Raw genomic sequence first — 25,269 nt, forward strand, 5'->3', positions numbered from 1 at the left:
AGCAAGTATACTGTACATGGAGTATTTTACATTATGTGTGTGTCTACGAACAGGAATAGTACATACTGTACAGGGAGCGGCTTATGATTTATTTATTATATTTGAGTGGTGCAAGATTTGTTTTGCCTTTATTCATAGTTATTAGTGAAGACAGACAGGAAAGTGGGTGAGAGGGAGGGAAGGGGAGAGACATGCAGCAAAGGTCGTCATGAACGGGACTCGAACACGCAACACGCTGTCAGGCCAAAGCCTGTATATGCGGCATGCGCCTGGAACGCTTGGCCAGCGGGCGGCCGTGTTGTTCATTATTGTGCACTTTTTAAAACCTATTTTACTCTTTGTGTCTGTAACACCCTGAATTCTCTCCTTGGGGGATTCATAAGTAAGTTGTTATATTTTTTTTATCGTTGCGCGACCAGATGCATGCTTTCTCTAGAGACAGGTGTTATTGTTTATATACCACTCATCTCCAAACCCGTTCAGAAAGAGAAGAGGTCCACTGGCAGATACAGTAGTAGGCTGTCAGCCTGCACACACACACACACACACACACACACACACACACACACACACACACACACATACACACACACACACACACACACACACACACACACAGTAATCTTCTGGATTCATTATGCAATGCCTCATCAGTACAGAGCAGCCATCGTGGGGCAGCTGTGCCGTTAGATGAAGTGGTTGCCTTGTGTTTTCCACAAGTGTGCATACTTTCAGCATAACAAAGGCACCAGGCAATGCCAGGCAACAACACACATGTTCCGAGAGTCACACGCTTGTCACTCACAGGGAGTGTGTGTGTGTGTGTGTGTGTGTGTGTGTGTGTGTGTGTGTGTGTGTGTGTGTGTGTGTGTGTGTGTGTGCGTGTGCGTGTGCGTGTGCGTGTGCGTGTGCGTGTGCGTGTGCGTGTGCGTGTGCGTGTGCGTGTGCGTGTGCGTGTGCGTGTGCGTGAGCGGACACGTTTGCTCTTGCGGTCTGAATGCATGATAGAGAGAGAGCTGCCTGCACTAGTAAAGAGCAGTGCGGGCTGTAGTGGAGAGAGTGAGACCAGGATATCTACTTGACTTCATTCAGTACCTTGGAGAGAGCAATGTCACTCACCCCTATTATATAATGGAGCCTTTGGTACTCCCTGATGCCCCATTCCACCCTGCATTGTCCATTTGCAGACCGCGGCCATCTTGCCATCAGAGTTTGGAAGCACTCGTGCATTATGTGCAAATTCAAAACGGGTGGTACGCACTCAGGGCAGTTGAGTGATATCTAACGAGCACTTCCAAACTGCAACACTTAGAAAAAAAGAATCACCTGCCAAGGACAGAAAGTAACACATAACATGTCTACAGTGGATTTTTATGAAACAGTTAACACTTTGAGGATGGAAAGAGAATAATTCAAGCTTTTCGTACAGCTGCAATGTTGGTGAGGTTGACGTTGTGTAAATACAATCAGATAGTACTTTTCTGTTTGGATGAATGGGCTGTCTATGGGAAGTATTGCACCTTGTTAGCACCTTGCCTTAATGCAACGGCAGCAAGAGCAGTAAGTCTATGGACCAGAGCTACCCCTCCCCCTTTATCATTCAACAACAGCTGTGGGTGTGGCTTCAGTTCAGGTGGATCACCACCCATCACCACCCACCAGGCAAACCAGGCATACATAAAAACAACATTTAACAAATACTGTACACTTTAAAAAAAAGTCCTCCTTATATAATAATTCCTGATGATCATGTTTTAAGGTGGCAAAAAATAACGGCAACTCCATCTGTAACAATATTCAAGCCTAAAGGAAATCTTAAAACCACATTCCGTGGCAAAAGAGTTGAAGAATACAATTATAATTAATTATTATTAGTATGAAGCCTCAGTGGGCTAAGTATACATACTATACTGGTATTTGGTCTGTAGCCTACTTGACCAGATGGGAACTTGAGGATTATTGGAACAGTTTTGGGTTGTGTGATTGATGAGCCTGACCTATCAAATGTTCGCATGGACTAATTAACTTAATCCCTAACTTCTCCCTCCCTGCGATCAAGTCGGCAGCAATCAGCTGTGTGAAGATGCAAAATCAATTTACCCTGGGATCAAATGGGTTTTTGCTGTGTGCATGACTGTTTGTGGTGTTGACATCTGTGCCTTATTGGAGCAAGGGAGGATTCGTACACAGGAATAAAGAGATCAGATTATAGGTGTCTTGTTTGCATATAAAATCCTTCATTAAAAGATCCAGGGCTGAGCAGTGACATCTGTGCCTTCGTTAGGATTTGGACCCAAGATACTAGTACTCGGGTCTCGAGTTAGGTTTGCTGTTGCTGTTAGGCTCAAAAATGATTTGTTATGGTGGTTTATGGGGGAGAAGAAAAAAACAGACGCATCACATTCTTGGCTTTCCACATCCTGTCGAAAAAGTTCTTCGGAAGAACTCTCACTTGTGCTCACTGCACAAAAAAGTGTTTTACAATAGAAAATATATAAAAAAGATCAGATGTAAATAAGTACTTCTGATCGGAGTATTTACTTAAGTACTGTACTTAAGTGTTGAGGTATTTGTACTTTACTTCAGTATTTCCAATTTCCAGTACTTCTACTCCACTACATCTCAGAGGCAAATATTGTAGTACTTTTACTCCACTACATTTATTTGAAAACTTTAGTTACTACCGGTAGTTACTTTGTAGATTTTCATTATTATGACAAAACATACTGTACATAACCACTTCAGCCCTATATACATTTCGACCATTTGAAAATAGACGATCTACAAGCTCACAATGTATCGTGATGAGACACATTGTGAGCTTGTAGATTGGCTATTTCCAAAAGATTTTTATAATTTTTTTGAAATGAGACATTCTGCATAACGACTACTTTTACTTTTGGTACTTTAAGTACACTTTGATGGCAATACTTTTGTACTTTTAGTAGAATTCCGGACTTTTACTTAGTAGTTCTATATGACAGTATAGTATTGATACTTTTACTTAAGTAAAACAATTGAGTACTTTTTCCACCACTGGAAAAGATACATTGGGAAGGGGACAGAGATCTTGAAGGTTATCTTGAAGGTACATTTGTATTGTATTGTTGTTGTTTTTTTTATCCTTGCTTACGCAAGTCGTTTCTGTCAAATTGACTGCAACCCTCTGTTGAAAATCATACAGATGAAGTAAAGCCCCACAGCTACATGCTATCTCTCTATAGCATGTCTCTATAATTTGTCAACAATGGTAATCCAATCCATACTTCCTTTTGTCAGCATTCACCAATATGCTTTTATTTCCCCCGACAGACATACAGTAATGTACTGTGCATTGCAGCAAGGTCATATCAATTTCAACTTCTCTGGTTTTCCGACCGAGAAATAAATACCTTATCCATCCTCGCTGCTAAAGATGGAAGATTGTATTTTATCTGTTATATGAAGCATTCCGTCAGGACAGCCGAAGGGAAGCTTTTCATTATAGCTTTAATTCCCCATGATCAGGGTTCATTCTGTCTAGGGATCGACCCGATTATCGGCTTAACCAATATATCGGCACCGATATCATCATTTATATTAATATCGGCTATCAGTCTCTTTGATCACTACTAATCGGTATCGGCCATGAAAAACCCATATCGGTCGATCCCTTATTCTGTCCTACAGAAAATCTCAGCTATTGCTTATTTTACTCTGCGTGTGAAAAGTGTTCCTACTCATTTTAATGAGCACTCCATTGCTCAAGGGACTGGTGCTGTGTAATGACTTTTAGTGTGAACGGAATAACCACAACTCAAACAACAGTCGGGCTACTCTGTAGCCATGTGTTGGAAACCAGGAAAGAGTGGTGGGAAACATAGTAACCTAAGCCTTCCGAAATAATTGGTCCGAATCCCAGCCCAATCTATTTAAAGGCTTTAATTATTTTATCATTAAGAAGCGTAATACTGTATAACCTCAGGTGCTGTAATAATGACTGCAGCAGTCGACTCTGAATGGATATGTACTTAAAATAATTGCTCCCAATCACGGATATACAGTGTGGACTATATACAAGTAGTGACAAGCCATTATCTGTCCTTACAATTGTGTTACAAGAGGAGCTATTTCGAGTATTACATGTACGAGTGTACATGTAATATAGGGTTAAATTGTTTTACCTATACAAAGGGAAGTGTTCACTCACAGAGATCATGGAGTCCGATTGTTTTGTTTTCGTGTGAGTGGAACATAAAGAATGTTATTGGCGCTCCCTGCTTTTTTTCCTCTCTCCTTGTTCCAACACCTTCCTCCTACCTCCTACTAAATGACATGTTTCCCTGAAACTGCAAGCCAGCATTTTAACTTCTGGAGTCAAAACCAGTGCTGCTGCTGAGTTTTAATTGCAGCAGTCTGCTTCACCCACTATAAGCCAGTTCCCTGCCCCCTCTTTCCTCTCCTCTCTCCGTGCCTTTGTCTATCAGCTATATTTCACATATGTTTGTCAGAAAATGAATCATCCCCGTGTCTGTCTTTCTTGCTTCTTAGTTATGCAACACTCATGTCTTGCAAGTCCCTGCAGGATCTTGTCTGTGGTTGTGTAACTGAGAGTGAAATCGTCTCCGGGGTTCTCGCAGTCACTCATGTCAGGCCTTGCTTTAAGGTTCTCTTGTACTATTTCCTTTCCACCTCTGTTTCTCAGGAGTGTCCAAACTCCACTACCGTGCAGTTTGGCAGTGGGCGGGCGTATTCTTATATATATATTTTTTTTAATAGAATTTTAAATAGCATTCATTAAAAATGTGTATGTAAACTACTGTACATCTTATTTTTACAAGTAAGACGCGCAAACGTGGGAAGCGAACGCAGCTCGTAAATTGCAATAACAACAATTAGAATAAATTACGTACTTTTTTCTTTTTTTTGTTAGTAATTTTTTAAAAGGTGATATAGACAAGTTTCCAGTGTTTGTACACAGAAGCGAGTGAGTGTTTCCAAACAAATGCATATCTAGCTCCACCCCCCTCCCCCCCTCATTCTATTGGCTGAGCAAGGTCACTTCACGCTATGGGATTGTTGTTGCTGCTGGGACGGACTCTATGGTTTTTGCTTCGTATGGCTAAATATACAAAATTATGAATTTCTATCGATATCATAGTTACAACAATGACATTGAGTTGACATGTTTTTTTAAGGCTAACTGTAGCATAATCGCAATATCACACCGAGTCCCGCAAATGAGGAAGTAGGAAGTAAAGGAGACTCACTGGCTCTCAATTAAATTCTCTTTTATTTGTAATCGTGCATATAAAACATATTGCCCCTCAAATGCCCATGCCACTACAGCATCGTTCATTCATGTGAACTACTCTGTCCACGGTTATTCATTGCAATGAAGAAAAATCGCTATGATGATCCGCGACGGCCTGTCACCGTTGGCGAGCACGGGTTGAATGCATGCTTCAAGCCGGCCGGCAGGCAGGCAGTCGCCGCGGTGGAGCGGCGGTGCAGGGTGAAATACTATTACTCACTTCCACTTCCACCATTTCAACAAATAAGCACATACAACCCACATGAACGAAAACGATATTGATGTAGGCCTAAATAGGAGATTTTATTGGGGTCTGAGTTGTTCTGTGACTAAGGATCCTCTGAGTTCTGTGGGCTTATTGCTGCTGGTGTTGTTCAGTTTCACACCACCCAACCATGCACTATACATAGCGATTCTCATAACTCCAATAGGCTTACATATTAAATCATAAACATACTATTTCACATGAACAATGTTAGTGAAACTAAGATATGGGGATATTATACATTGCAATTGAAATCGCAAATCGCATCGCATCATTATAATACTGCAGTGCTGGGTTGAACACACCGTCACAGCCTCGCACTGCAATTGGCTAAAAGTTTAAATCCCCTCCGACGTCCCGAGTAGTAAACTGTAGTGGATATAAACAGCGCATTCAGCCACGGGGGGAAAGGGGGAGTGTGCTGTTGCAGGAGAACACCTCAGCATCATAATATAGGGAAAGATACAGGGGGAAAAGGCCAAAAGAATACATTTATATATATTTAAAATTTTGGCTGAAAACTTGTCTATATCACCTTTAAGTTTTCTAATGTGTGTGTGTGTGTGGTTGTGTGTGTGTGTGTGTGTGTGTGTGTGTGTGTGTGTGTGTGTGTGCGCTACAGCTGCGCCCTCTGGTGGCGGGCGGGTGGTGTCACAGCGGGACAGACAGACATGATCTGCAGGGTCTCATAGTTAGTGCTCAGTGCGTTCGCAATCATTTTGTGCCATTCCAGCACTCTCATTTCCAAATGCACAACGTGTGTAATGGGGTGGCAGCTTGGGCTGGAACCTCAGATTCCAGGGGTGGCACGTGACGTGCGAACCGAGGCCATCCACTGGGCACACCACTGCGGTCTCTTCAAAACGATGTTTACACTGCAAAATAGTTTGCTAAACTTAACGTGAGTGTGTGTGTGTGTGTGTGTGTGTGTGTGTGTGTGTGTGTGCAGATGCGTATACTGTGTGTGAGAGAGAGAGAGAGTATTAGACAGTATAATAGAGTATAATAATATAGGCCTACTGCCATTCAGGATGGAAAATAAAATTGTCCTTTTGATTTGGGGAAGTACTTGGTATGAACAGAAAACGTTGAATTGAGAGGGGCGGGGAGGAGAAGCTGTGCTCAACTTGATTTATACTTTGATCTGAACTCCACAGTGCTTTGCCGATGGGATTGCTCAATCGGCAAATAGACATAATAATATGCCATTTATTTTATAAGAGTTATGCATCACTACATTAGTATTATGGTTATTTATTATTAATTCCTACATTTTGCAGAATGTCACACTTCCACCTGCCATCTGTGTTTACAACAGCATTTGCATTATAAAGTCTTTACATTATTCACAACACCATTCAGCCATCATGGTGGTATAATCTCCCCTTCCTTCCAGAAAGTATTGGTATGAGAGATATCGTGTGTGTGGTAAAACGGTGCAATATAGCGCCTTTATCCAAAGTGCTTAAATGTGCATTACATTCACCCATTCACACTCCCGTTTGTGTGTGTGTGTGTGTGCGTGCGTGCGTGCATGTGTGCACGCGTGCACGTGTGGGTGTGTGTGTGCCTGCGAGTGCACACATTGTGGATGTGTGTGAGAGGAGTAACCAGTTTTTTTTTCTTGGAAGGAAAACAGAATACGTCTGCAGTGCAAACAAATATACCTTGGCAGCTGTTGGTATGCCAGAGTGGTCCGCCCCACCGTTTGTCTTTTGTTTTTGTTTTTCTGTTCTGAACAATCGGAAACCGGTGCTTGGTACCCCTCCATAGCAGTGTCATAATTATTTCCAGACAATAATACCTCTTTCATTGTGCAGGGGTTTGAATGCAGGAGCTGTTCCACAGAAGCTGGAGGTAGTTCAGCCTGTCTGTAGTCGTACATCAAGCCCAATGCCCAGTGCACGCTAAGTGCATTATAATCTCACTTGTCCCTCTGGATGTGAGAGCGAATTATCGCCAATTGCTGTAAGCGGTAAACATCTCTCCCCGTAGACACAACAATGAAAGGAATGTCATCTTCGATACCAAACGGTATCTCCTGCTTTCCCCTATCTTGCCTGCTCAGTGCTCATTTAAGTCCTAATTTAACCGTGGGCATGAGGGAGGATGTGCTTTCATTGCATTCTGTTAAATACTGTATCCTAATCTTTTCTTAAAAGGTGTGTGTGTGTGTGTGTGTGTGTGTGTGTGTGTGTGTGTGTGTGTGTGTGTGTGTGTGTGTGTGTGTGTGTGTGTGTGTGTGTGTGTGTGTGTGTGTGTGTGTGTGTGTGTGTGTGTGTGTGTGTACCCCCATGTGCGCTTGCGTACATGGGGGTCTTATAAGCTTCTTCTACTATACTGCTGAAGAAAGGTTTCTAGAGTTGGGACCAATCCAGTATCTGTATCGGGTTCCGATTCTGATATCAGGGTTGACATTTTAAAATACTCAGACTCACGAAAGGGGGCTATATGCTTCCATCCGGGATTGAGATTGGTCAGTGGGAGCCCAGGTTTCATTCTGCCAGCAGAGAAAGCAGCGATATTTTTTCCCTGTGGCAGATTTGTCTGGTTTCCAGGCTAAGTTTGGAACAGATAACAATAACTAGTATCTAGAAATCCCTCCCTAGTGAGGCATAATAAACACAACTGTGTTTGTTCATGCAAATTTCCCCCAGAACATTGGAACGATATCCAGGTATTAGAATCTCTGCGCTGGTTGTACACAAAATGCTTCAGCATCTCGAGGTGACGGATCGCGCTTTCATTCAGTCTTAAGTAAAAAGGCAATGACTGTATCCGTCTATCCGGGGCTGAAGAGGTTTTCCTTTATTGTAGCGGGGACACGAATGTGTTTCTACTCTTCAGATTCTATATTTGAAATATGACTTTACTTAATTTAGTAGTTAAAGTATATCTCTGCTGTTGGGAAGAAACCACCTCCAAGTCCAAAATGTTCATTTTTCAGGAAATGGAAAAACTAAATTATTATTATTATTATTATTTTTGAAAATGAAGAAAACGTATATATTTGTTGAAAACAAAGCAATACTGCCTCATAAAAATTGGTATTCTGACTTTGTATATTGTCAGTTACTTGCATGCGTCATATTATCACCACTTTACACAAATCCAGCTCAAGTGGAGATCATTTCCGTCATTGATAAGTAGCTGACAATGGATCTCCAAGCTCACACAATGCATCGCAAGTTTCGCAACACATGAAAGAATGCCCTGATGCTTCATGACACCGCTTATATAGGCCTACAATAATAAGCAGTACTTACGTTTAAATAGCAATAACAATTACTTCTGCAAAGAGGGATTTGCAGTTTCAATCAACTATAGCGAGAGAAATGCTGAATGAACTAATTTCTTGTCACATTGCTCGCCTCAGAAAACACTACATAGATTTTAGAAATAGATTTCATTGTTTTTGTAACTGCTAAGTTTCATAAACAGGTACACTGCATAGTTATTTTTAACAGACTACGGGGGAAAGAACTGCCTCGCTAAAGTGTTTATCTTCCTCTCCGTGAGTCTAATTGCAGCAGCCCTGTTTCACGCACGGGAGAGAGGGTGGAATTATTTGCTTTTACAGACAGCTTGAGAATGCAAGTTGAGAGGTTCTTTCCCAAGCGGTTTTTGATACTTTTCATTGGTTCAATATTTTCGAAACAACACACAGGTGTAAATGCGGGTATTTAATAGCATTGATTTTAATATGGAGAAGGGAAAAAAATATATATATATATATATATATATATATATATATATATATAAATTGTATCAATCATTCTCTGTTAACATCACACCGGATCAGGGTCGACAAATGTATGCTGTAAGCAGAACTGTAGTCCTGGATTTCCTGAAGGTCGCATATCCATGTCCTGTTATAGTTAATTTCCCCATAGGTTGGTTTGACTGGCTTGGCAGCAGATTTGAACGAAAATTGCATAATGAAGGTGTCATACAGAGGCCAAAAGATTACTCTGTTCGATAGCTACTTGACACTGATCGCTCCAGTGTCAAATTGACTTCACTGCTCTGCTGTAAACGCTGTCGAAGGCTGCTTGCTGCATAGAAGTGTTTTCAAACCAGGAGTGATTGACGTGCCTAAGTAAGTAATGTTCAACGAAAGCTGAGCAGGGAGGGCGAGAGGCAGGCAATTTGCTAGGCAGAGCGATCGTCTCACAAATTGCCTGTTCGTGCCAGAGTTGAATTGAAATTGAAATTCTTACATGATTACTAAAATTAAGTTCAATACATTGTCTGTACGGTATTAGCTGTTTATTATTGTTCATCATAAAGAATTCTTCAATTAATCCAGTATTTTCCTCCTACAGTCTCTGTTATCAGCATGGGACAGCATCTAGGAAAGAAGGAGCCCCTTACAGAGAGCAAGGTAAGAGGCCTGTGTGTGTGTGTGTGTGTGTGTGTGTGTGTGTGTGTGTATGTGTGTGTGTGTGTGTGTGTGTGTGTGTGTGTGTGTGTGTGTGTGTGTGTGTGTGTGTGTGTGTGTGTGTGTTCAAGATATATGAGCTTTTAGTGGCTAGAAATGTGTTTGTAAGTACCGTAGGCTGTGCTTTTGTGATTTAGCATGAGAATGGAGCATATGTTGCAGAGTTGACTTCTAGCCTTATCGTTCTCAGCTATAGCCTTTATCGTTGTGGAACAGGACTTCGGACCCTTTTGTTGACGAGATGTCAGCCTCTTTTCTGTCAAGCTGAATTATAACCTTTACCAAGCTCTCAGACACAAACCATGCTGTCGCAGTCAACTCTTTATCCTCGTCTCATCTATGTCTGAAGTGGAGGAAGAAAGAACTATACTTTTGTGTTTGTTTGTGTGCCCTCTGAGTGTGTTCAACCTTAGAGTCAACACGACTCTAAGCCAGGAGGAGGTGGCCACTGCTGCCCTTTTGAAAATGAAAATGCTTTGAGCCAGTGCCACCACGCACGTACGTGTGTATGCGAGTGCGTAGTTGGGATACAGTTGAGATGAACACAGTGTTCTGCGGCTGCACGGTTGTGAGTCCTTAACAGATTTAGGTTTGTCTCTATTTCTGTGCAGTACATGGCCCTGAGTAATTTGGTGCCCTAAGCCTGATTTTACCTGCACGTTGCCAATCACATGGGTGGGTATTGCATGTGCACAGTTGCACACATGTTCATGCATGTATGTTAATTATACTGTACTGTACCATTGCAGCTAATGATGAACGCAGCACCCTTCACATTATCTGGAATTCATCCTTATTACTAGATAAGAAAAGTTCTAGTTTGAGAAACTTGAGGTAACGTGAAGTACAAGGCCACAAACTCTTTATGTGCAAGGCCACAAAGAGTGAAAAACAGAGAAGGTAGAACACATTAAAAATCCTCAGTGTTAACTGAAGCACATAAAAACAGCATCCATCCATCCATCCATCCATCCATATTCAACTGCTCATCCGTAGTCGGGTCGCGGGGGCAACAGCTCCACCAGAGAGCTCCAGACCTGTTTATTAAACTGCAATGGTACAGTACAGTATAACATACATGCATGAACATGTGTGCACATGCAAAGTATTTCCAAACTAGCCTGGTTTCCAGCCTGATTCGTTCCGTTCACTTCGAAATGACAAAACAAATTCACGGAAGGCAGTGAATCAGGCCATTTCCAAACGGCACTTCGGCTGTTTTGTTTACCTATCAAAACGGGCTGCGAAATTTGACTGGCCTTTAGCTTACTAGACACGGGAGCGACCATATAAGAACGCAGCGGAGCGGAGGATAGGAGAAAAGATACCGGTGACAGCGAGTGCCTCTACGAGCAGTGTTGTTTTTGGCAACACATTTTGATTTTAGTTTATAAATAGTCATAGTCTCTTGAATAGTTTTCATTAAGTTTTAGTCACATTTTAGTCACCTGGAATGTTTTAGTGTTAGTCTAGTTTTAGTCGACTAAATATCATAAGATTTTAGTAAATTTAGTCAAACAAAATGTATTTTGGCGGGCCTTGATGCTGTCGTAATGATTTTCACTTGCTGAAAATAGCCGACGTGCTTACAACGCAACACGTAAGCTTGTAGATCGTCTATTTTCAGCATGCAACCAATTGTAAAATGACTTATGCTGGATATCTTGTCCACTAGTCCCTTACTAACATTTCAGTCTAGTTTTTATTTATTGACGAAATTGTCAGTATATTTACTCTTAGTTTTAGTCATCATAGCTTAGTTTTTATTTAGTTTCCATTCAGTTATCGTCAGTGGAAAAAGGTAGTCGACAAACATTTTTCGTCTTGGTTTTAGTCGACGAAATCAACACTGCAGGAGAGAAGGGGCACTCCAGGAACGCTGTGTGTGTGTGTGTGTGCGCTGTGTGTGTGTGTAATCCTGTGTTGTCCACGTGTGCGTCACGTGAGGTAGAGTATTCGACATCGATAGCTCATAAACCCACCATGAGGACCAAAACGTATTTTCCACAGCTATATAATTCACTACCAAGATAATATTGGAAATGTCACTGCTCACCGGCCAGATCATTTGTTGAGTCAGACGGTATTCTCAATAATTCAGCAAACTGGATTAAAGTTTCAGTCAGAGAGCCACTGTACCACCTGATGGATGGGGTCCTTGTGATACTGCTATTAGATGAGTTATTGATCTTCACGGGGAAACTGTGAAATATAGAACCGTATGGGCGGTTTTAAGGAGAAACAAAAGGTGGAGAAACAGTGGACCTGCTCCGCCTGCCTGCATACATCTTGAGTGCCAGAAGTGTATTTACGCTCCACACACATCCCTTCTCCCTTCTGCAGACTCAATCCCAATTTTAGTATTGACTGACAAACAATGCTCGACTATAGGCAGTATGTGTCTGCTGGAGCTGATCCTTTTTCATTGCTGGAGCTGATCTCATAAACCCCCACGGTGCGCACATTGGCGAGGACTCGGTGGAGTGCGGTGCCTGGCATCCAGTCGTTAGGATAGGCGGCTGTCCAGAACCACATAATTTCCTAGTTTCCTTTCCCTAGTGGACTCTAATATTGGACTATTATATTATGATATTATTGCTCTCTGAGTGAAGATGTCGGGAAACATTGTTCCTGCCTGCTGGATGTGAGAGGATTGGGGGTTTAAACAGGGGCACTAATGCTATTTAATTACATTATATAATCAACTGTCCCCTTTGCCCCTTTGTCATAGACTTTGAATTAAATGAAAGCATATAAGATGAGGGGATACCATTATAAGCCCCTCTAGGATTTCCAAGTTACCTCACTGGCACAACAACTAACTGTCATCATATATGGTCCATAGTGACATAAAAAAAACATACAAATATAGAGACATTGTCTACATAAAATCACAAATGCATACTATACTGTACATATACAGGCTTACACGCCAATGGTTCCACAGTTTAGAAACAAACCTGACTGAACTCAATAAAGGGTTTGTCAGAATAAAAATAATGTTGTTGGTAGAATCAGACAGCCTACACATACATTTGTACATGAGGTTCCTCAGCACAGCTGAGCAGGTGGGTACGCCGATGCTGACAAACATTTCGCTTGCACTGCTGCCCCGTGGCATTTTAAGCAGCAGTCTCATGGCATCATTATTATAAGCCACATTGAGTCTCTGCATACTGCTCTTTTTGTAGCACCGCCACAAGTGGGCAGTACATAGGTGTGCAAAAAGATTTAAATAGTGTGTGTGGACTTCACAGAAGTTGAACACATACTAAACTTACGAACAATCATGTTTGCTTGTGCCTATAACCTTCTACGTTGCCTGTAGATGTCCCTATCATCAGATGGGTCAGTTGTTAAATAGTGGTCTAAGTACTTGACCTCATCACAGACTTTAAGGGCTGTGCCAGACAGAAAAAAGACTGGAAATGACAGTCTTCCTTGGTTCTTACAATCATGATGTTGCTCTTCTTCGCATTATAAATAATGTCACAGTCTGAGCCATATTGAGAGCAGACCCTCATTAACTGCTGAAGGCCAGCACTGTATGGACATAGGATGATCAAATCATCTGCATACATCAAGTGGTTGATGACTGTATGACTATATATATATATATATATATATATATATATATATATATAACAACCAAAAGGGGTTCCCGCTCAAAATGGGTTAACATGTTAAATATTAACGGTATTCACCCATATCCAGATGTATGCCTTTTCATAGGCTATGTAACCAGTAAGATGCCCTGAGGGCGAGAAGCGACCTCGCCCTAAATGGCGAGGTCACGTGCACGCATCCGCCTGGGTGACGGCAGACTGCTGGGCCAACATATGGAATGAATTCTGTACTGGCCATACATGGAGCGTGCCTTGAGTGTACAGGGTTTGATGAGGTCCGATCAAGTTATGGAATGTCAGAACAGGTCAGCTCCATATATGGAGATCTAAGGGTGGCAGCGGGGGCAGTGTCTTGAGTGTACAGGGTTTGATGAGGTCAGATCAACATATGGAGCCATATATGGAGCGTGTCACAAGGCATGACGGACGGACTGACTGGTTTTGCAGGTTTTCATAGTTGTCTGTCTGTCTGTCTGTCTGTCTGTCGACATTGTTTACATGACCAAATACTTGCTGTTCTATTATTACAATCTAAAAGAGTTTTGCCAGTTTTTTGGGGGTACACTTACTATATCCCCATGGCACACCTGCCCATAGAAATCACTGGTCTAATGTCCCCTGCTTCAAAATCCTTCCTAGAGTAACCTGCCACCTCATTACTTACTGCTCTGCAAGCCGTCACTGTGATTAATTCCGCCTTCACTTCACTTCACAATGCCTTTCTTGAGAATCGACTTGCTAATCCACCTGGTTGCCATAGGGTTGCCATAGCGACTTAAGATTTCAAGCCACGATTAGGCTGATAAACAACAGTGGTGGAAGAAATGGTGCACCCGGCATTGTCGAGCGTTGACCCTTGGATGGGAATTGGGAAGCGTCAAGCAGGGCGGCGGTTATGTATTTATCACTGCACAGGGGGGGGGGGGGGGGGGGGCACGGCACATGTCAGCAGGGAGGAGGATTACCAGTCGGGTGCCCAGACGGTTACGCCACCGCCTGGGCCGCTTCTTCATTTTATTTATTTAAATCTATTTGTTAATTAATATAACACCATAACACCATTTACCATTTATGCAATTGTACTATTTAACGCCAAGTTTCCAGAGGCTAAACACTACTGCGTTTTTCTGATTTTTATCTCTGCAAGGACCTTAACTGGTCTTCCATCATGTTAACCAAAGTAAATGTAATGTTCTGGCAAAACTGCTGGTTGTCATGGAGACAGTCAAAGAAGTGTTGTGTTGTGCTAGGGTTAAAGCAGGGTATGTTTAGAGGCTGACATTTTGGCTGTGATCCTTTTTCCTGTGCCCCTCCAGTACGGCGATGGGAACACCTCCTGTCACACAATGAGCTGCAGCATCACAACAAGCATATCAGACAAGCTTCACAAACAAGCTTCAATTGATGTTTTCCTCTTCTATCTCCTGTCTATTCGCAGGAGGCATAGCTCTTTGAACCGCTTTAAATTGCTTTGTAAAGCCTCTGGCAGTACAGACAAAACAAACAGTTTCAGGCTACATTTAGAGATTACATGGGTCCAACGCTAAATGACATGTTATTGTAATATAAGATCCAATCCCTGTAGCAGCAACAGCACAGAGTGTGAAACATAGGATAGTAAGGCTTCACGATATTATGAAAGCATGCAATATTCAATAACGTTGAATACCTTGATAACAATATGGCTTGGGATACGTACAAAGAAATTGCAGTATATCGTTTTAATGTCTTTTTGCTTTTAGCAACAAAAACAAAGACATTTAATATTATTATATCAATCTCTAAGAGGCACTTAGAATGGAGCTCTGTAATGCCACTGAACCTTAATCAGTTGCGTTATTGCACATAGTCTAAATGCAATTATAATATTAGGCCTGTTGTTGAAAATAACATTGTCCTTTCAAGAGGGGCTACTGGGAAGTATTTGATGTTGTTCAATTGAGAGGGGCGGGAAGGAGCAGCTGTTGGATCTCCACTCCACAGTGCTTTGCTGATGGGAATGCTCAATCTGCAAATAGACATAATAATATGCCATTTATTAACCTCGATAAATGCCGTCTCTCGTGATATGTATACTTTGCATGATGATACCTTGATGAAGGTAACATTTCAATAGCAATGAAAATGATTCATGTGCATGAGTATGATTAATGTTCAAGGTGAACCGGCATTCAGCTGTGTGAATCTGGATAATAATGTAAAGTTTTTCAACAATGATTATACTGTATAATGACTTAATTTAATTAATGAGTGAATATACCACGTAAGTCTCGCAAAAGTGGTTGAATGCCTGTAATGTACGGCCGTCTTTCAGCCTAGACTGCCTATGTTTAAAGTTACCTTTGAACAGCCAGAGCACCGACCGCTGAGTTGCTTGTCACGACTTTAAAGCGGTCTAATCGCTTGTTGTAGTGTAGAAAAGCATTCCATAGCGGCGATCACAACAACAGCCCGGGCAGCGCACGGCTTGTTCCTCCGGCAGACTCGCCATTGTAAACAATGGGACTCAGTTTCCCAGAACCCTTTGCATGCCGGCGCGACGGACCTTTTTGCGATGACGTCATCGAAACGCGTCCCACGCCCATATGACTTAAAACTCATTAAAAACGTGGATTAAACAATTAAAAACGTGGATTAAACAATGAAAAAAAAAACATAACTCCAATGAAAAAAAAACATAACTCGGGCAACTTGCGAATCGCAGGGAAAGTGTTCTACAATAATGAACTCGGGCAACTCGTGAATAGAAGTCAATTAACTTTTATACTCGTCTCTGTCGGGTAGAAACCTCATATTATTTTTCAAGCTTCAAAATAAAAAAATAAAAGTATAGCAGATGTACAGGCTCAACATGTGTCACTTGTGACACTGTAGTATGATCAAGTAGCATGTTAATTATGAGGGGGAACAAAAAAGAGTTAAAATAGCAACGATATGTCACGTTTATGTAGTCTGCACAGGCTTGAGCAGTTGGTCCTAATCTAGAGCTACACAGTATATCAGACATTGCTAGGCTTCTCCACTGAACGACACTGAACATTTTGAAGTCTCCAGATGAGGGAGCCTTAGTCCAGTAGTCATCCACCAGAGCCATTAGTCATCAATCTTGTTTTTTGCATTAGATGGGAGGAAAACCAGTTAATAACAGGCCACAGGGGTGAAAAATGGGTTCAAAATCGTGGGATAAAAGATATATTAAAAAAATAAAAAATAACATGCCGGTCTGTCATATCTGATTGATTGATTGATTGAAATATTTATTAACAGTTTGTAGAATTTACAGTACATTTTAAGCACAAACTCAATACAAAGACTGTTAACTGTGAGTGGACGACCCGATTAAGCATTACACTTGTTTACAACAGGGTCCACATTGTTCAATTCATCAAAAAGAATCAAACTATAGACTACTAAATACGAGCAACACAAACATAGCAACATTATAGCACTTTGATGAGGGCTGTTCCAGTATTGTGTTTAGCTTTAGAAGGAAAGGAGAGGAGGTTAACACACGTCTCTACCAGGCATACTCACATTGTGTAACAAAATTAACTACAGTAACGACTTCCTTGGTTTCTGCACTGTGGCAATCGCCCAAATCACTGATTTATCTAATGATTCACAACATAGTATTTGTTATGGAGATATCTATAGATCACAATTATGCCACCATATAAATCTAGGTTGGTGTAATGCAGTGAAAGTGATTCACCACATTAATAAATAATTAAAATAATATAAAAAATTAAATAAAATAACGTGCATGTGTCGCAGTGATAACCTGTAACCTGTAAATATTAGGAGTTGAGTCATGGGACCTCAAACTGGACTGAAAATGTTACCCATGAACTACCAAGTGTACCAAAATACCAATAACTGATTTTGTTTTATACTTTCCATTTTTTTCTAACCAACACACAGATGTAAAAGGTCAAAAATGGACTTAGCTGGATTCTTCCAGACAGCAACGATATCATACTTTTCCCATGCTGAACTGGAACAATCGCACCACTTTACTATCTCAGTCTGAGTTAAAAGGGACACTTTTTATATGCATTTTGATTGTTATCATAGTCGGGGATTAATTTTATCCATAGCTAGAGTCGCTCTGATGGATTCTTGTCAACTGAGAGGAGATCTATGAGATTGATCAGAAGGGGAACAAAGGGAGGAGAGGGCGGTGTTATGGGATTTAACAATCACACTACCAGATGATACTGTGAGTTGAATGCTCTGGCAAAACGGCTGGTTGTCATGGTGACAGACAAACAGGAACCACGCGTGATAAAGAAAATCAGGGTATCATTAGAGGCTGAAGACCAGATTCCAGTACCACCTGAGGATGCCCATGTTAACCCATAGTTGCACACCAGAGCTGTCACCATCTCAGTGAAGGGTTGCCAAATTGGAGCTGAAACAAGGTTTATTTGATAAAAATGTATATGTCATTTCCCCCGTTTCACTCCTGAACAAGCATAAGACATTCACAGCAATGCCTAATCTTTCTTCTTTATGGCTAGAACTGATGGCATAGGCATGGCTTCTTTTAGTAATGTAATCAAAAACCTATAAGTAAATCGCAATTCACATCCTTTTCAAGGCGATCTGAAAGGTTGTTAAAGTAAAATGTTTTGTTTTAGGAAGCACTAAGTGGGCCCGACGCATGCACCCATTGGCAGTATCAATCATCATCCTACCGTGTCAAGTTCCATTCATGTCTTGCTCGAAAGGTTGCACTTGCTGTCACTGATGCTCAGGAAAGGTGTTCAAATCATATCTCCCCTGGGCCCTGTCACTACAAGAGCTTAGAAAATGTTCAGACAGAGCTCCATTCAGAAAAGTACCATTAGAGATTGATAGAAAGAGAGGAAAGGCGGGTATGGCTGATGGTTGCAACATTCTGAGACACATCAAACCGATTAGGAGAATGAACTTCTACATTTAAACCCTTGAGATGGTATTTGGCTAAAGGTGACCGACCATTATCTTGACTAAAACATAATATACCCCTTTGTGACTGAGCGTCAAAAGCAATGACCATGTCAGCTCACCCTTCATCCAGAGGCAAAGGCTCAATAGCCTAGCCATAGCCATAGTGTTGCCTTAACAACATAAGATTTTAAGCCACAGCAGCATATGCAGTTTGATGAGAAATTGAAGGGGATAAACAAAGCCATGCAAGTAGATCAGAGGATACAGGAGAAGGGATAAGGAGGAGGACATTATTATCCATCCGTGTGTGTGTCATAATTTTGTGGTGTACAGCCCTGTGCCTGTTGCTGCCTAGTGGCTACCCGCCTGCTGGCTGTAGCCCACCGGGGACACATGGGCCCAGTGCAGACCAAACCTTCAGGGAGGCAGACAGTGAAACCCAGAGCTGAATTGTTTCTCCTGCATCCAAGTCACACTCCCATAAACACAGAGCAAGAGAAAGCAAAGTGTATTAATGAGCCAATACTGAAAGCTTTCTTGGCTTCATTTAACCCCAAATTTAGCTTTGCTGTTGTTTTAAAAAATAAATAAAAAAAGAGCTCCACAAAGGGTACATGTGTTTGTTCTGATGTACTAAGAGTCTGACAGGCATTAGTCCGACACCATTAACCCTTTTTCTCACAGGGAAGCCACGGGTTAGTTTTAACCGGCAACGCATTTCAGGAGCCATCTTGTATTCCCCTTCTTTCCTTTATAGACTACTTGCCAGCCCACATAGCCCCATTGTGAACCCGGACATGTTGAGTACACAAGGTTTTATGTTAGAAATGTTGAGTATGGGTCCCCAGCATGTAGAAACTGCTGGATGCTAACTTGCATATTATGTTGAGCAATTTTCATAATTGACATAATATGTGACCATACCATTAACAACCTAAGGTAAAAAATGTCATCATGCTTTATATAGCATGTGACATGTCAAACTAGGGGTTTTTCATGATGCTGAATCCATTCCAAGCATTAGTTTTGTGGCGTGGCCGTTTTTATTATGAAAAAATGTTTTGACACATGCTACTTAAAGCATGATGAAATTTAGATTTGTTTTCCTTGGTTGTTAATGACATGGTCACATATTTTGACAATTATCAAAATTGCTGAACATAATGCAAGTTAGCAACTGGCAGTTTCTACATGCTGGGGACCCATACTCAACATTTCTAACATAAAACTTCGGTGTACTCAACATGCCTGGGTTCACATTCTGGCAAGTGGACTATTACCAAAGTGAATTGAATGCTCCTGGCAAAACGGCTGGTTTTGTGACAGGACAAACAGGAGGCTGAAGTTCTGACCTTTTCCAGTACCACCTGAGGATGCTAACCCATAGTTTCACACCAGATCTGTCACCGTCTCAGTGAAGGGTTGCAGAATTGGAGCTGAAACAAGCTTTATTTGATAAATATGTAGGCCTATATCTGTGGATGTCATTATGTCCCCCCTGTCTCATTCCCGACCAAGCATATGACATTCACTTCACAGCAATTTGTCCCCCATGAGATCTGAGTGTTTCTGTAATCTGATGTTTGCCTGGGGCATCCACTCCAAATATAGAGTGGGGGAGCTCCAGGGCTGGTGTGGGAAGATAGTAAAGCAGTAACAACTGTATATTAGATATTGTTATAATGTTAAATATGTTACCTTTTGGTGAATAAAGGTTTCTAAGCAGTCCGTTTTGAACGAAACCAAAACAATGCTTCCATTGAGTCAGCAAGTCTGTCAGCAGACACCACTTATAATAATGTAGAGATAGATACACTGGCTGCCCAATGTGCCCATGTTTTCTTTTTGGAATAGGCCTAATCTTTCATAACCTTTTTATTATGAAGTTAAAGTTGGACTAACCTTTACAATTGCAAGCCAGCTCCAAAAGTGCAGTAACTCTAAAATAACCGCTATGTCGTATACTCAGCAAAAAAAAAAAACTTTCCAATCCCTGTGGGAATGTGTTCTTTGGGACTGCTGACTCCTGCAATAAGAGATGTGTTTCAGGAATATTATGTCTTATAGGATCATTGTGTTTCTGACTCCTGCAATAAGAGATGTGTTTCAGGAATATTATGTCTTATCTCAGTATAGGATCATTGTGTTTCTGTCCGCTCAACATCAGGGGAAATTATGAATTATGATTATGAACATTGATACAAATATTCATCATCAAAAATATTCCACGTGATCCATATAATTAAACTATAATAATGACCTTTTTTGCGTCTTAAAAAATAAATAAATATATATATATATATATATATTAAAAAAACGTTTTTTTCTTTAAAGAAATATATATTTATATATATATATATATATATATATATATATATATATATATATATATATATATATATATATAAACGTTTTTTTCTTTTTCTTTTTACAATAGAAACGCTCTCCACTGGTCTGCGTTTCTATTGTAGTGTACTGGCATGGAAGTACTAAGAGGTGTAAGACATCAGGAACACAATACCATTTGATTTATGCCCAATAGGCTTTTTGCATATCTATAGCCCCAGGTTTACCGAAGGTGACCTAGACCTACCGGTACCTATTTCCGGTTACAGTTACGTTTCCGATAGCTTAAACTGGAAACACATTATGACATAATGACCAAATGACACGGCACTCAGATTTCTGGTCAACCAAAAATATTCTCACTCTGGAGCCCTGGATGCATTTCACAGTCCTAGCACTTTTTCCCCCTGTCACTATAGCTTAGAAAATGTTCTTACACAATGATCTCCATTCAGCATTAATAAATAATTCTATCCCTCTCTTATAGAGAGGGATAGAATATAAAAAACACTTCAACTTCCAAAGGAAATTGAATGTACTTGCCCCCAGTGACCTTTTCCGCAGTGTCTTTTTCCTCCTTACTCCAAATGACTGATGGTTGTATAATAAAATGAGGGTCACTCATACTAACACGTCAAACCGATAGCTGAGATTGAGAACACTCACACTCTTAACTTCCAATGGAAATCGAATGCACTTGCCTGCGGTGTCGGCTGGGTGATATTATTCTACTTCATTTGTCTCCCCACCTGCACTGCTCGTCTTACCAAGGAGAATGAGACTTCCAGTCCTCTTCAGGGCTCCAAACTAACCCTTTTGAACCGTCCCAGAGTGAATGTAAATAGAGTCCCAATGTTTTCTTCTTTTTTTATGATTTTGATGACTTTCACTAACGCTGCTAGACTCAAAAACTCCTCTTGTAATATTTCACCCAAGGAAGGGCGGATGGGGGCTTCAAGATATGGGCCAAGCAAGGGATTAAACAATGGAAGGATGTTTTTGACAAAAGGGGGAATCTACTCTCTTTTGATGAACTAGCTGCTAAATACAATTTACCCCATACACACTTCTTTAAGTATTTACAACTCAGAAGCTTTATAGGGGTTAAACAGGTGAATTCTCTGACACTCCCTCCCCTGTCAATAATAGAAAAATAGCTTATCAGAAACCCCTTTAATAGGGGCATCATATCTGATTTATACTCTGTTAGTAGAATCCTCTCCTGAATCCTCTGAATCCAAATATAATGCATGGAAGGCTGATCTATAAGAGGAATTTACATTGGAAGAGTGGAGCTCAGCCTGTATGGATGCTCAATCCCAGACGGGTAACACTCGGTTAAAACTGTTGCAATATAATTGGCTGATGAGGGTCTATATCACTCCAGAGAAATTAAATACATTTAGTGCAGATATTCCAGATACTTGTATCAGATGTGGTAAAGAGTAGACAAAGGTCATCACAACATTTGACTTTAATCTTCTGTGCTTTTTTCTGATGGTACCGTGGTGGAGCATTGCCCAATATCACCTCTGCCGTCGGTGCGATGGGAATATAAAAAGGGCATATTAGTTCAAGGCACGACCGGTGCTGGGAAGCGGAGACCATACATCACCGGTCGTGCCTTGAACTAATATGCCCTTTTTATATTCCCATCGCACCGACGGCAGAGGTGATATTGGGCAATTCAATCTCTGCAGTCTGACTAACTTTTACCATCGTCCTATCAATATGTTCGCTCAGGGCTCCCTGTCTCGACCGGCGGGAATGTTATTAGGACAATGGTAAAAGTTAAGTCGGATCGCAGAGATTTGAATCACCCAATATCACCTCTGCTGCAGTGCTATGGGAATATAAAAAGGGCATATTAGTTCAAGGCATTGCCGGTGCTGGGAATCTGGCAACTGTCCTTAAAGCGCATTTATAAGTTGGCATGACGCATGTTACAATCTGGAAGCAGCCTGTGCTAACAGATTGTCTATAGTGCTGGCAGTGCTTCTTGAGGGTGAAAAATATACAAAGAACAGACTGATCTCGTGTATTTTGCAGGGCAGATTGTGTAGGCAGGGCCTTAAATTGGCCGCTAAAAGCTCTGTGTATTTTGTGAAGATTCTGTATTTGACCATAATGTTCCAGTATCTATTGTGATATACTGTGTATGGTCTGAAAGTGCAATGCACCGAGGTAGACTAGGGGGCCCTAATGAGAAAAGGTGAATGGTATTGTATTGATGATGTCATTAGGTCAAGTGATAAGAAAGAAGAAGTAAAGTTATGAACACATGGTCTGCGTGTACTTGTCTGCGTGTAGTATGTGTACTTTATGTCATACGAGAATACAACATCTATCATTTATGAAAACACGCACACCATTTCCTTTGGTCTTAACTGGAGTTAGAATTGTGATCCAACCTCACCTTGTGAAGCCAATGTCATGGGCTGAGTTCTGTCTCCGTGAGATGGGTTTCCGACAGTTTCTGGTAGTCGGAAAGATACTGCATGCAGCCTCAAAGTTCACCAGAACGGTACCATATATTCTGGACATTACCGAGCATGATGGATGGAAGTGCCAGCACTACATTTCTCACCACGTTTCCTTGTTTTGATTAATGTGTCAGTTTTACAGCACGCAGGCAGCATCAGTGATGTAAATCCATCCTGAAGGAGAGGGGTACTTGAAGTTGAGGCTGATAAATGTACCACGAGTGTTGATGTGGTAATTCCTAAACTGCGGCTCAGTAGAAAGCCCAGTGGCCTGAGTTGTGTAGCGTACAGTTCGATACATGGGCAACTGGCGGCCCGGGAGCCTCATGCGGCCCTCACATTCACTTAATGCGGCCCACAGATGAATGGGAACACTTGATATGTTATTGATTTCAGTTGTTTCCAAACATGACCCATATTAATTACTTACTTAAGTCTATATTAGTAGCTTAATGACTAGCATTACAATTGTATTATCTTTTTTATGTATAACTACTAAATGCATTTTCAGGATTCCAATGAAAAAATAGCTAAAAAGTAATTCAGGATTCCTACAGTATTAAATAATAACAATAATAGCAGATCTACAAACACAAAACGGGTCGCATGACGACACATTTTGCTCTTATAGATCAGCTATAATGACGAATTAGGGCATTAAAATGATTAAAATACAGAGAGGTTATACAGTATAATGCAATGTGTCCCTCTTGAGTGGATATTCAGTGGCCCTCTCCATCATCAAAGTTGCCCACCCCTGGCGTAGTCCATCAAAGAGGTAATTAAAACCAGAAGGAGCCATAGTGCCCTGGTGGTCTTGTACTTAATCATTTAACCCTGTATAGTTTGTTGACCAGGGCCCCGTAGGGGTCTACTGTGTTACTTGTTTCCCTCCACACCCCCCCCCCCCCCCCCCCCCTACTGAATCTACAATGAGGGCTCCATCTTGCGCCACCCTTATCCCTTATCCCTAAACGTATTTGCAATTTTGAAAAACATTTTAAAATAGTTTAACTAGCCGATCTACATCGAGACATTGTGAGCTTGTAGATCGGCTATTTGAACTATTTTAAAAGGTTTTTTTAAATAGTAAAAAATGGCAAATTAGTTTAGGGATAAGGGTTAAGGGGTGGCGCAAGATATAGCACCAAATCTCTTTGCCAAAAGTAGGTCATCCACAGGCTGAGCTTGTAGATTATTTATTATTATTCGGAAAAGGTTCGCCTATTTTCAGCAAATGTTCGCCTATAATAACATGGACTTGGTTAACATGGCCTGGTTACGTTTGTTTTCATGAAACCACAAACGGAAGGAAAAATGTAGAACAAACAGAGAGCGATTTTTGATGTCAATCAATCAAGTCACCTTTAATTCAAATGGCCCATCGCCCACTTGAATTAAAGGTCTCGAGAATTGTCTTTTATATATTTAATTGGAATATTATTTAGGGGCATGTCATGTGATCTACCTGCACAGCCTTTGTGATCTACTGGTAGGTCGCAATCTACCTTTTGGTTCACCCCTGCTGTATAGCAAGTTCGGGGGCTAAAGAGTACAGTAGTGACATCAGAGGTTTGCCCACCGGTCCTCCTATGAGACAATTTTGATATAGCATATTGTCACTGTAGGGTGTCCAAAACAGCTACTTTTTAAGAAATGTAAAACAGGACCACGGTGTTCCAATATAGTCTCACGTAGCCAGACAACTATTCCTCAATCTCCGAATGCTGTATAGAGACTGAAACTATACCTCCGGAAATACGAGTAATCTGTTTGTCATTTCCGTTCACAAAAATATCTTTTGAAATAATAGCTTATTTGTTTACTTCCATTAATCACTAAGCAGCAATACAGTATATATGTTTAGATGATTTCTATTTATA

The 25,269-nt window shown here is 41.0% G+C and overlaps 1 protein-coding gene across 1 annotated transcript in view; it reads left to right on the forward strand.

The window, feature by feature from the left end:
• The window catches only part of LOC310855299 (uncharacterized protein), a 63,766-nt gene that overhangs the window by 5,292 nt on the left and 33,205 nt on the right, over nucleotides 1–25,269 (forward strand). Inside the window, exon 2 of the mRNA XM_083760247.1 lies at nucleotides 9,884–9,942. Within this exon, the coding sequence (XP_083616373.1) occupies nucleotides 9,898–9,942 (45 nt within the window). The 5' untranslated portion in view covers nucleotides 9,884–9,897. The remainder of the gene's footprint in view (nucleotides 1–9,883; nucleotides 9,943–25,269) is intronic.

The sequence above is a fragment of the Protomyctophum parallelum genome (assembly GCF_964188405.1).
Source record: "Protomyctophum parallelum genome assembly, chromosome: 3".
Taxonomy (NCBI): domain Eukaryota; kingdom Metazoa; phylum Chordata; class Actinopteri; order Myctophiformes; family Myctophidae; genus Protomyctophum; species Protomyctophum parallelum.